Source organism: Aethalodelphis obliquidens, unplaced genomic scaffold (genome assembly GCF_003676395.1).
Source record: "Aethalodelphis obliquidens isolate GAN/ISIS:26980383/991018 unplaced genomic scaffold, ASM367639v1 scaffold55, whole genome shotgun sequence".
NCBI classification, from domain to species: domain Eukaryota; kingdom Metazoa; phylum Chordata; class Mammalia; order Artiodactyla; family Delphinidae; genus Aethalodelphis; species Aethalodelphis obliquidens.
The window spans coordinates 4,602,269-4,615,465 of NW_020837999.1; the positions used below are offsets into that span (position 1 = coordinate 4,602,269).

Sequence of the window (13,197 nt, forward strand, 5' to 3'; positions counted from 1 at the left end):
TTTGGCCACAGTTGATTAAATTCAAGGCTGGCCAGAAACCTATGATTTCTAGCCTGACGTGTAAAGATGAATTGGGCCAATACACATTAATTGTCTCCAGAATATGAACCAAGATTCTGCAAGACTGAGGCAATTAGCAATTGGATGTGAATCTTAAGAGAAGATTCAATGAGATAAAGCAGGAGCCACAGAAAGCTGAGTCTAGTTTTAAACTAAGGCTATTAGAGAATGGGAACTATGAGTAATATAGCAAATTGGGAACAAGATATGAACGGTGCAGGTGCACTAAGATGTAGAGAACCCTGCAGCCTTTGAGAGAAATGAAGTGTGAAACCTGCCTTAGTCCCTAGCAGCCTTCTAGCTCCACTTCCAGCCCATATGTAATTGTACAATAATTTTTTTTTTTTTTTTTTTTTTTTTTAGTTAACTTGAGTGAGTTTCTGTTCTCTACAACCACAAAAGCCTAACTAAAATGTTTGGTAAGAATATTGGCTAATCTGTGACATCACCTCAAAGAGGCCCTTCTCATTGAAAGGCCCTGTACCCACTTTGCAGGGTCTGCTCTTTCTCTCAACCACTGTCTCCCCAGCTAATGAGGATTCATCTTACTTCCCGGCTACTATAGTTGACTATTTCTCTGATTATCAAAATTTGCTCTGTGTTTCATAGTTTCAGAGCCATCTGGGAGCTCAGCCACTCAAATAATGAGATAATGAGTAAAACGGTTTACAGCCTTTCCCTCCTCAGCTAACATATTCACACTTTCATGGGTATCTTTAGTTACTTTACTTAGTTCTGAATATGGCAATCCTACAACAGTAAGGGGGCCAGTAGGAAGGATTACTAGAGTGTAGATTCTGAATATCCTTCTTTCTTCAATACAGAGTAGCACATTCTACCCTTCCCAAACCCTTGCCCAACACTGTCATTTCCCCCATGTCATTTATTTTCCATTCATTTTTTAAATATCAATTGAGCACTTCCTATGTTACAAGAACTATGAACGAAGAGCCTAAAGTCTTGTACAAGACACAGATAACAACGGGTAATTACAATACTGTATGGTAAATCTGTACTCAAGAAGGAGTGGGCAAACTTTTTCTGTAAAGGGCCAAATAGCAAATATTTTAGGTTTTGTGGGCCACACAGTTTCAATTATAACTATACAACTCTACCACATGAAAGCAGCCATAGACAATATGTAAGTAAATGCATGTCACTGCATTCTAATAAAATTTAATTTACAAAAACAAGTGGTGAGGCAAATTTGGTCCACAGGCCATCGTCTGCCAATCACTATACTAGGGTAAGAACATTCCTTTATTCAACAATTATTTATTGAACACTCTTAGTATTTGTTGTTCTTAGTGCTAGGGTAAAATAGTAACTCAAACATACAAAAACCCCCTCTCTAATGGAACTTACATCCTAGTGGAGAATATGGACGTTAAGCAAAAATTTTAAATACATAGCATGTTGGTGACAAATTCCAAAAAGAGAAGTAAAACGGAGAAGAAACCATGAAGAGTCAGAGGAGTTGGGATTTTAGGTGAGGTCACCAGAGAAGCCTTCACTAGAAGGTGACTCTGAAAAAAGACTGGAAGGAAGAGGGAGCACTAGCCATGTAGGAATCTGGAGGATGCACATTCCAGCAGGATGAAAAGCCACTGAAACATTTATGCAGCAGGAATATGTCTGCCAAGCTAAGGGACAATGAGAAGGCCAGTGTGGCTGGAATGGAGTAAACAAGGGAGAGCATGGTGGGAGACGAGGCCACAGAAATAACTGATGCCAGATTAGGTAGGGCCCTGTTGGTTATAGCAATACTATTGGCTTTGACTCTGAATGAGCGGGGAAGCTGCTGGAGAATTCTAGGCAGAGGAATCACTTGGTCTGAAGTATACTCTAATAGGGTTACTCTGGCTGCTCTGTTAAAAACAGACTGCAGGGTGGTGCAAGAGCAAAAGTGGGGAGACCGTTAGGAGGCTATTGTAATAACACAGGTGAGAGACAATGGGATCAGAGCAGAGTGATGGCAGTAGGGAGATAAGAAGTGATACAAATGAGACAGATAATCCCTACTTGAGGACCAAGGAATGTTACCAGGAAAGAGGAAGTGACATTCTAACTGAACTTGAAGGATAAGTAGGAGTCAGCCAAGCATCAGGCTAGGAAAATCCGGTCCACAGCCACAGATAGAGCTCCTGGTGAGAAGTGAGAGATGCACTGGGGTTCAGAAAATTAATGGGTCAACATCTTCCTCTAGGGGATGACGCTCTGATGAAACAAATCTTCAGAATAACCCGTGATGCCCAGACTAACTACATGTTCCATACACTCCCCAACCTACTTCTCTGTGACTTTCATTCAGTCACTAAAGTAATATGCAAGCAGTGTTCCTAGAGAAAAAAAAAAGGAAAACATGTGTAAGTGTGCAGCTGTCTTTCAGATTCCTAGGCTTAAATTCTAGGAAAAGATCCCTAAGTGAGATCCTCCGAGACAGACTGGCATCTGGCCAGGGTACCAAAGCCAGAACCCCAGCTCCTAGGAAAATACCCAAGTATCTTGAACAACTGAATGTGTTTGGAGACCAGGGTCTCTCCTAAAAATTTTCTAAGACGAAATATTTTTAACCCAGACATACCACAGGGCTCTCTCACAAGTGTGCCTATTTGCCTAGAAAATAGCCATGAAAAGGAGAAAAACAACCTCTCCCCACTTACCTGGGGAGAAAAGTTCACTGAGTCAGCCAGGTGAACAGAAAAATTGTGGATTTCACTTACTCTATAGAATTGTATCTATTGAAACTATGGAGAAATTGGCCCGTAGAAAAACAACCAAGAGACATTTCTATTTGTTAGTAAACTTTCTGAGCTTACCAGAAGGTATTCTTATGTCTTCTCTCCTATTCCCTTTGCCAGATAAAATGAGAATGAGGTGAGACTTGTCTCTTTAGAGTTTGCACAGCCTGTGCATTTTAGTGGAGGGATTTAGATGTTTTCTTGCTGTTCAGTTTTAAAGTTTCTTCTCCATTTCTTTTTTCTCTGCTTCTTCTACCCCTTACACTTATTTTCCCCGTGCATGTTTTTTTTGGCTGCAGGGAACTTTGAATCCCAACTTCAAAAGAAACCTATAATGAAGCTGGGCTGATGTTTAACAGATCTGCCACTGCAGGGGCCCAGCCCAACCATTCCTTTGGCTCAAACAGCCACAGAGGGTGGGTGAGCAAAGCAGAGCTAATCCAGAGCATCCAGGTCCGTGCAGCAGCAATTTCTCCACCTGTTCCCTTGAATGTCACATGCAACTGTCCTCCTGTCCCATAGATACATATCCTATAGTGTACAACTGCAGACACCACTCTGTGCCATGTTTCTGCAGGGCAGCTCCCAGCCCACCCTCTTGAGGTCCCTTTTAGAGGGAAGTAGACCATGCTCTAGCATTGCTATATACAGCAGTTCTTCTGCTCTCAAACTCCCCACCATCAAAACTCAGGAAAGGAGGCAGAGAAGAGACAGTGAGGCACTAAGACACAGAGACTTCAGCCCACCACAGGCATCAGAAAACAAATGCATGGCATTGCCTTGATCCCACCGTCTGCTTCACAGCATGGCGACACTAGGTGGTTAATGACTCTCACTTAAACTGTTCTCAGCCATTTGTTTGTTGTCGTTGGGGGGGGCAGGGGGGAGGGGGCTCACCGAGCAGCGTGTGGGATTGAACCCGGGCCTTTGGCAGTGAGAGCTCAGAGTCCTAACCACTGGACCACCAGGGAACTCCCCTCAGCCATTTGTTTTTATTTGGTGATTTTTCTCCACGTGATAACAGAGTGATGAAATCTGACACACAGAAACCAAAGCAAAGAGGTAAACACAGTGCTCTAGGTTTGGTTGGCTACCAAGCTCAACTCTGATGTGAAAAGGAGAGAAAGAGTAAGGGATGGAAAGTAGATTCAGCAGCAAAGAGCCCTTCATCTCTGAGACATAATTTTAGAGAGAAAAACAACAGAAACAAGTCATGACCAAAAAGAGGCTGAAGCCTGCAAAGATTAGGGAAGCTGCGTTTCCCTTGGGGCATAGAGATTCCCTTGGCTTGGCTTCCTGGGACGCATCATAGGGAGTAGCCAATGACATTTGCGATTTTACAAAAGCGGACTTTCAAGCCCTTCTTTCCCCCAGCAATTGTAGACCCTCTCTTAGGGCAGCTACTATGTAGAAACATACCTCTGGCGTATGTAGCCTTCCCTTTCCACAAGCCAAGTTTCTCTATCTTGGTAATTCTGTTCAACTGGCTGGGTAATGTATCTATAATTCATATCTCCTTCTGACCAGCCCCAAGTCTGATAAATACTCTCCCTTTGATAGGCCCATCTGGGTTACAGATGTTTGGTGCTGTATTCCTCAGGCTCTCTCCTCCTGTCAGAGCTTTTGGGAGAGGAACTCCTTTGGGCTACATTTCTGGTTTCTTGCTGGGGGAAGAGGGAACATTGAGCAGGATTTGAGAAACAGGAAGGATTGTTCATAAAGCAATCACTGTACTTGCACGTTAGTAATCTATCTGTAGGTGTGTCCCCCACTTCCCAACCACCCCCTACTAAAGAGTGAGCTCCTGAGTAGAGGGACTCTCTGCCTGGCACGCTCTGCTCCTCAAAAAATGTCTGGAAAAATTTGTTGGAGTTGGGTCTCTTTAGAGTCACAAAATAAAGGAATTGTGAACTTGAGCACTGTGATTTAATTGTAATAATAGGGCTGCTAGATATGGGTAATTTAGTTCAGACACAACCACCAACTCTACCAAGTCACAGGCCCTCAGAGAAATCCAGAGATCTACACCTCTATGAAGCCAAAGTCCCTTCCAACAGTCTAAGCCATGGCGCAGAAAAGCAGTCTATACTCTATGTTCTGCTTTTAGTGCCTCAGACTGGATTTCAACCCAGGTATTTAGATAAAATTACTAAATCCCTCCACTAAGGTATTCACACTTAGTCTATGTATTCTTTATATCTGTCCCTTTGTTTAGCTTACTGTGTCTGCCACATCACAGGAACTTGATAAATAATTTTTTCAAAATATGGTTCTTGCCAATAAGAGTTATGTAAAACAGTCAATGTTTTTAATAATAAAAATTCAGCACAAGAAATACAAGGCAGAGAAGATGGAGTATGAATAAAAGGTCTGTACATGAAATAAGTATAAGGGAATTGGGAAAAAGAAAACCTATCCTTTCCACTACAGTCTGCCTTCAGATTTCTCCCTCTAAAAGAGGAAATTCATAGATAAATATCCTTTTTTAAATCATAAGAGTAGAGATATGAAAGTGTGTTTCCTATTGTGAATAAGCACTAGACATCTGAGAAAATCCACCAACATGAAAGACAGATAAGAATTAAGAAAAAAAAAAAAGGAAAAATAAAAGTTGACTATAGATGAATCAGATATAGTACACAGGGAAAAAATTCAGAATTCATCTTATTTTTAGCCTCAAAAAAGGGTGCATCCTTAAAATAAAAATAGACTAATATAGAAAATCAAAGAGTAAAGTCTTAAATATATGACTGCTAAAATTTAAAAAAATTCAATAGAAGAGTTGGAAGATAAACTCAAGGAAATCTCCAAAATATAGAACAAAATAACAAAGAGATAGAATGTAAGTGAGAAAAAAGACAGAGAATAAGTTCAGGAAATAAATCCTCAGGCATTTCAGAGAGGAAAAAGAGATCAGAGAATTAAGAAGTATCAAAGTAATAACTTCAGAAAATTTGCCAGAGGTAAGGGGCATGTGTCCAAATTGAAAGGACCACTGAATATCAACAAAAGAAGAATAAAAGGCCAACACTTAAAAAGAAATTATCATAAAATCCCTAAAGTAACAAGGCTAAAATTCAAAAACGATTTTTAATAGGAAAAAAATTCACCTCTAAAACACAGAGGCAACTAACGAATCTCTTCAAAAATTTAAGAGAAAATGTTTTCCAACCCAAAATTTTACACCAGGACAAACTATCAGTTTGGGGTAAAGGCAAAATAAAAACATTTTGAGAAATGCTTTTCTGAAAAAGTTACCTAAAACATCCTTTCTTAGAAAGTTACTTAAGGATGTTTTCCAGTAAAATGAGGTTGTAAATTAAGAGAGGTTCATAAAATTCAAGACATAGTGACTCCAATTCCCCCTCACAAAAGCAGTGAAGAGAAATTCCAGGATGACAACTGTGAAGCAGAACTAAAGATAACTGGTCAAGTCAGAAGAGGAGAGAAAAAAATGGAATAAACTTGAAGGGAGAGCTCCAGAGGAGTGTTTAAAAAAAAAAAAAAGACACATTCTATAGATTAGCTAATATGATAAAGCATTTGAAAATGATTGAAGATATCAAAAAAGAAGGAAGGAAGGAAGATAAAAGAAGGGAGGGAGGGAGGGAGGAAATAGAGACTCAAGGGGGAGGGTGTATGTGTATGGGAGAGTGGGGGAGCTATGCCAGAAAGGAAATACAGTAAAAGAATAAAACTCTGTTCTGCAACCAAAAGAAAAAGATTCTACAGTCATAATGTTGTAAATATATATATCTGACTCAACCAAAAATAGTAAAATTACTATATTAGAAAAATGCAGAGGAGAGGGAGGAGACAAAGTAAAAGTCTCATCTTTGTAATAAGAGCAAGTTATGCATAATGTTTAAAATTGATGAATCAGTCCTAACCACTGGTGGTTCAGTGGTTAGGACTCCACACTTTCACTGCTGAGGATGCAGGTTTGATCCCTGGTCAGGGAATTAAGATCCTGCAAGCCAAACGGCACAGCCCCCTCCAAATAATAATAATTAAAAAAAAATAAAACAAAATTGATGAATCAAGTGATATAAATATAATATGTGGATATATGTACATGGAGGTTATTACCAAAAGAGGCAAGTAAAATAATTAAATATGGGAGAGAGGCTAGAGAGCGGAGAAGGATGAGGAAGAGTTAGGCAGGGGATTGTCATTCTTCCTTTTGGTACAATTTGGTAAAATTGCCTTTTGGTACAATTTGATATTTTAACCAGGAGCGTTTATTTTTTATTTAAATGTTTTCAACTGTCAAAAAAGTATGACTAGTTCCTTTTATTCCACAAAGTGAGTTTTGCATGTAGGGGTAAGAAAGTTTGAAACGTGTCTGGGTCTACAGATAGAAAAGGATAAGTTACCATGGCAGCTCTGAAGTGGTAAGGGGAATAAGTTATAAACACCCGGATGAGGGCAGTGGCAGTAAGTATTTAGAGACACAAGGGGCCACTCTAAGGAGAGTGATGCCTGGGTACCTTGAAAGACAGCTCACTCAGTCAAGGCAGTGGGTTGTTGTAATGAGCTAGTAGACAAATGAGAACAAGCCAGATTTCCCTGGAGAGTTCTCTGGAGCTCCTAAGAGTTGGCAAACGTTGTTAGTGAGGTTTAGCTTCTGCTTAAGGTTATCAAAATCTAAAAACCAAACCCAAACAGAATCTTTCTTATGCAAATATTTCTGGTAATGTGATCAGTTCCCTGGGTATTATTATGTAAACAAAGGCTTCCCATCTGTCAGTTCTAATAATGATAATAACTAACGTTAGTTTAGAACTGTTTCTGTACTTTGAAAACTTTAGAGTTACCAAGCACTTTCCTGTACCTTATTTCATTTGTTTCCCAAAAATAACCCAAAGATATAGGTAATGCAAAGTATTACTGCAATCACCCTCATTTTACAGACAAGACATCTGGGTTTACAAAAGTGAGTTGCGCAACTTGCGTAGCTGGTTAAGTAGCAAGGACTCTGGAACTCAACTTTGTCCCCTGACTGCAAATCTTACACTCGATCCTTGATGTCAGACATCTGAGCTACAGGTGAACCTATTCATTGGTGCTAACCGCCCATGCACAGGGGCACCAAGAGGACTGACCACACACAAGACCATGAATTACCACACAAATCATGGCCAAAACCCACAAAGGCAGCCATTCAGGTATTGGGTGGAAGCTGAGATCTAGTCCTCCCACCTCCCACCAACACTACACCCTACCTCAGGTGTGGGCCTTTTTATAATTCGTACAAAGGTACCAGTTATAAATGGGGAACCCTTTCCCACATACACAAATTACTAAGTTTACCACCCACCTCTCTCCTTTCTTACCTCCCTCTAACATTCCCCAACTCATGCATCAACCATCAAATGGAAATCCTCCTATTGGCTTCTGTCTCACAACAGATGACACATCAGATCCATTTATTCATTAAAATAAACATGAAATAAGCAACTATGTCTCAGCCGCTGTTCTAGGCACTGGGAATGTAACAAGTGTTCTGGTCACATAGAGCTGATATTCCAAGGCAGGGAAAGACAAATAAACAAATACACAGGAAAACATCAGAAGTGATGTGTTACAGAGAGAATTTAAGTTAGTTGACAGAATAGCGATTGACTAGTCAACTTGGGAGATCAGGAAAGGCCTCTCCAGAAGGTGACATTTAAGTAGATTTTGGAATGACGACAGAAAACTCACCAAGGGAAGACCAAGGAAAAGAGGATTCCAAGAAGATGAAACAGATAGTGCAAAGCCCTGGGGCAGGAACAAGTTTGATCTGTTCAGTGGAACAGAACAGTCACAGTGAGGCTGTACAGTGTGGGTGGGGAGAGCAGGGGAGGAAGCTAGAGAGGAAGGCAGGGGTCAGGTTGTGATGCAGGAGACAGGAGGGGAGTTTGGATTTTATTCTAAGAACAGTGGGAAAAAAACTAAGAAGGGGAGTGACAGGATCCAATTTACCTTTTACATAGGATCTTTCCAGATGCTGTGTGGAGAATGGAATTTAATGGGGCAAAAGAGGAAGCCTCCAGTCATCTAAAGGAGACTTGTGGTTAGATGTAGAATGTCTTATGTTCATAAAGCTGCTGAACTGCTCGAACTGCTTCGCACATGGGCCTCTTCATGAATTCCTGTTACTTTGCTGGAAACCTAAGACTATAAAAGGAATGCTCGTGTATAACTGGTGCTGATTGGTTTCTATCGACATATACCTTGTTTGCTGTCTGTGAAGTTGCCCTGGCTTCCTCTGATAGACGAAGTTGTTCAGCTTTCCTGTGTCTTAAGCACCTGGTGCGTGTGCATTTCACACCACGTACACAGCTGTCTGCTCCACAGAAAGTGAGTTGTGAGGGCTGTGTCTCGTCTTAATCATCTCTGTGTTCCTAATCACCCAACACAACACCTGGTACTTCATGAAAGTTCAATAATATCTGGTGGAGTAGATGAATGTTTTATTTGGGGCCTGTGTGAACACTCTTTTGTCTCCAGAAGCCAAAAGGATAAAACGATGTTAGGAATGTACCCTACAAGCCAGATACCCCAAGCCCCAGTCCCTTACCTCCTAGGTGAGTCAGGGTCGAAGCAGGTCTTGTGCACGTCAGCCCCCTCCGGGTCACAGCAGTCACCATCATCAAAGTCGTTCAGCATATTGTTGCACTCCACGTGGCAGATCCCATCCCTGCGATTCCAGGAGTAGCACCGGCCCTGCAGGCGGCAGTCGCCCCCATCGTAGCCTGTGAGTGGGTGCTCACACTCAGGGTCACAGTGGTCATTGCCAATCTTGCTGGGCTCACAGTTCACGAGCACAACACGGTGGCGCAGGGTGGAGTTGTGGACCTGGCGGATGTGCAGCTGCCAGCTGATGTTGTAGCGGCTAAAGGCTTCATTGAGCACTTCATGCTGCCGACTGATCTGCTCCTCACTTACGGTGGGGTTCAGGCCCTCGTCGTTGCAGATGTTTACTACCTGGTAGCGGATCACCTTCTCTCCCCGAAGGGGCCAGTGCCAGCTGTACTGGGAAATCAGTTCCACGTTGTCACAAGCTGTTTGCCCACAGAGCGGGGGCTGCAAAGGTGACAGAATCTCAGGCTCCGGCTCAAAGCCCTGGAGAACCTCAAGCCGTGGGTACTTCCCATCTCTAAAGGGGGCCCACTGTTCTTCCAGGGGCTCAAAACTGGCTGTCAGTAGCAGGGTGGTCAAATCCTCCGCCTCGCTTGGCTGCTGAGGACTGTGCTGGAGGTGGCTTTGTGGCAGGGCCGTCGACCAGAAGACCAGTGTGCCCAGGTGTCCACGGAAATGGTGCCCGTCCTCGGAGCTATCCCCACCCAGGAACAAAGAGCGACAAGATGCCATGAAGGGACTGTTCAGGGGACCGGACTGATCTGGACTACTAGCCACCTGAGTGCCATCGACATACAGGGCCATGCGCCGTCCATCGTAAGTGGCTGCCACGTGCGTCCACTTGCCTGGTTGATAGCGACCGTGACCCATCATAATGGTGGCTTTCTTCACGCGGTCAGTGCGAAGAGAGAAGAAGAAGCGAGCATCTCGCCTTCCCACATCCTTCCCTGAGCGGATCCCCAGGGCCCAGCCCTTGTCACTGATAGTGTGGGAGCAGTTATCAAACACACCTGGGAAAGAAGGAAGAGTCGAGGGGAGAAATACCAGATACAAAGGGGATGGAGAAAGGGAGAAGAAAACCCATATAAATAGCAAGAATGTAGGTTTTTAATGGGAAAAAAATAGGTGATACAGATTCTCCACCTAAGCTGCCTGTCCAGTACCCCATATCAGGCTGTTCTGGTAACATCTTTCCCCAAAAGGAACTTAACTTGAGATTCCATCCAATTTAAAGCATTCTGGTGTTTTTAAATAACTAAAATGGAAGTTGTAAGGGGATGTCTAATGCAAGTGAAAACCATCCTCACCACTCTGTCACAAACGTTCCTCAGGGTGACTCTGTGTCCATGACTTCCCACTCTTTCCACTTCCTCAGAAGTCATGAGGGCCTTCATGGTTTTTACAAAAGTTAGTAATCTCCTACCCCTTCAAAAGGTCATTTTTCTCTATTGAATATTGAAATGATGATTCTTGTGGGGAAAAATAAGGAGAAGACTGTAACATCCCAGACATGTTATTCCCTCTAGTGCCCAAGGGCAAGGATACCCATCCATAGTGAACAGCTGTTCCCCAGAGTAAGCAAAATGACATTGCCCCATGGTCCTAGACTGAAAAAACCTAGTCAAATTATAAGAATGATTGTTTTATAACCAGTAACGCCCACCAGAGTACAGAAGTGGAACTTTCCCAGGTAAACGAAGCTCCTCACCACGTGCTACCTTACTTACCACCTTGCTCATAGGAGGCCCAGCACTATTAAGTCCCATAAACAAAGGAAGGAATTCCTGTAGATAAGTATGTCACTAACAAGTTGGCAGCAGGAAGAAGTAATCAGATGTAACAGGACCACAGATGAAATAGGAAGACTGAAGGCCATTTGGAGGCCTTGAATGTTCCCAGCAATCCATCTGCAGTTATGAACCCACCATCCTCCCGGTCCCTCTTATACTATATAGGCAGGGTCTCAACAGCAGCTTTCAATTGTAATTTACATAGAGGCAGTACATTCACACAGGAAATGCTTAGTAAATACTGCTTTAACTAATGAATGAATGTTAGAAAAGTCGGCTGGCCTTTAGATAGATACCTGAGGCTAAAACCAAGAGTTATTCTTCCCCAGCCTCCCTCAGCCAACAGTTTTACTTATTTACCTGAGCTCCTATATAATCCACTCAAAGAGTACCACTCTATGGACAGTTTGGATTTTAAAGCCATGAGTCCTTCCATTCTAATTGCAGGCAAGTGTCTTAAAAGTAGCTATGTTCTTCATAAATGATAGATTATCTTCTCTTCTGTTTCTAACATAAATCAATAACTTGTGATTTAAAAAATAAAATGTTCTTTTTAACAAAAGCAACTCATCCCCAATCTAGCAATTCTAACAATTAGACTTCCAAGTACTGGTGATGACTAGGTATAATACAATGGTGATGTTCTAGTATTGTTTGGGGTTTTTTGTTTATTCTTACATTGAGGTCTGTATGGTAAAGGAATGTAACAATTACTGCTTTACAAATTCTTGTACTGGGTAGATTTTCAAAAAAGCAGACAAACCTAGTGAGATCAGTAATAAGTTTCCTGCTTCATAGTTTCTCCATGGTTCACTTATTATCATAAGTACATTTAGCCTTAATTATGTCCATCCACTAAACTATGAAGAAATGTGCTGCAATATTTAATATCAGAACCATGGAGTTACTAACTTCTCAACTAGTAAATATCAGCTGTTTTTTTAAATTAATTAATTAATTAATTAATTTTTGGCTGTGTTGGGTCTTCATTTTTGTGCGAGGTCTTTCTCTAGTTGTGGCAAGCGGGGGCCACTCTACATCGCGGTGCGCGGGGCTCTCACTATCGTGGCCTCTCTTGTTGCGGAGCACAGGCTCCAGACGCACAGGCTCAGTAGTTGTGGCTCACGGGCCTAGCTGCTCCGCGGCATGTGGGATCTTCCCAGACCAGTGCTCAAACCCGTGTCCCCTGCATTAGCAGGCAGATTCTCAACAACTGCGCCACCAGGGAAGCCAAATCAGCTGGTTTTTAAGAGGAAGAATTGAGGAGGAGGCTATTTCATATTTGTTGCATATACAGGTGTATATGAGTTGTGGTATAAATTATTAGGCTTGACTTATAAATTACTAGATAATTAGCTTGTTACCTGCCAGCATCTAACTGCAATTTTGAACACATTAACTTATTGTCCTTAGAACTTCTAGTAGCAACAAAATAATTGTTTCTACTTATTTAGCTCATAGGAAGCTATTAAAATTATAGTGTGTCTAAAATGTTATTTCTAACTTCTTGAGACACTACACAGAAGATGGAATTTTCTTTTCATACTAGTCTAGTTCTGATTAATCTAAATTTTAGTAATTATATTAAAGAGGATTTATTGGCCAAGAGCATTAAAATAGCCAATTTTAGTTGGGAGTTGTAGAAAGTATATAGAAGTATTACTTTTTGAATGATTATGAAAGTAATGATTCTTTACTCTCTAATTTAATAAGATGTCATAGCAGCATATGTGAAACCTCACTAGGTACCTAGATAACTGCATTCTATTTGCTGTATTACCACTGCTCATACTTCATCTATAGAAGAGAGTAAATAATTGTTGAAGCACTGCCTTGCACTCATTCCAGAGAAGGAAAGAAAAAAAAAACATATTTAACAAATACAATTTTCCAACCCGATTACTGTGGACTGAACATTTATGTCTTCCCAAAGTTCATTTGCAGGAACCCTGCTCTCTAATGTGAAGATATTTGGAGAT

At 41.6% G+C, this 13,197-nt stretch overlaps 1 protein-coding gene across 1 annotated transcript in view; it reads right to left on the bottom strand.

Annotated features, from left to right (window-relative positions):
* The window catches only part of PAPPA2 (pappalysin 2), a 282,414-nt gene that overhangs the window by 234,730 nt on the left and 34,487 nt on the right, over positions 1-13,197 (bottom strand). The window contains exon 2 of the mRNA XM_027086240.1: positions 9,367-10,438. Within this exon, the coding sequence (XP_026942041.1) occupies positions 9,367-10,438 (1,072 nt within the window). The remainder of the gene's footprint in view (positions 1-9,366; positions 10,439-13,197) is intronic.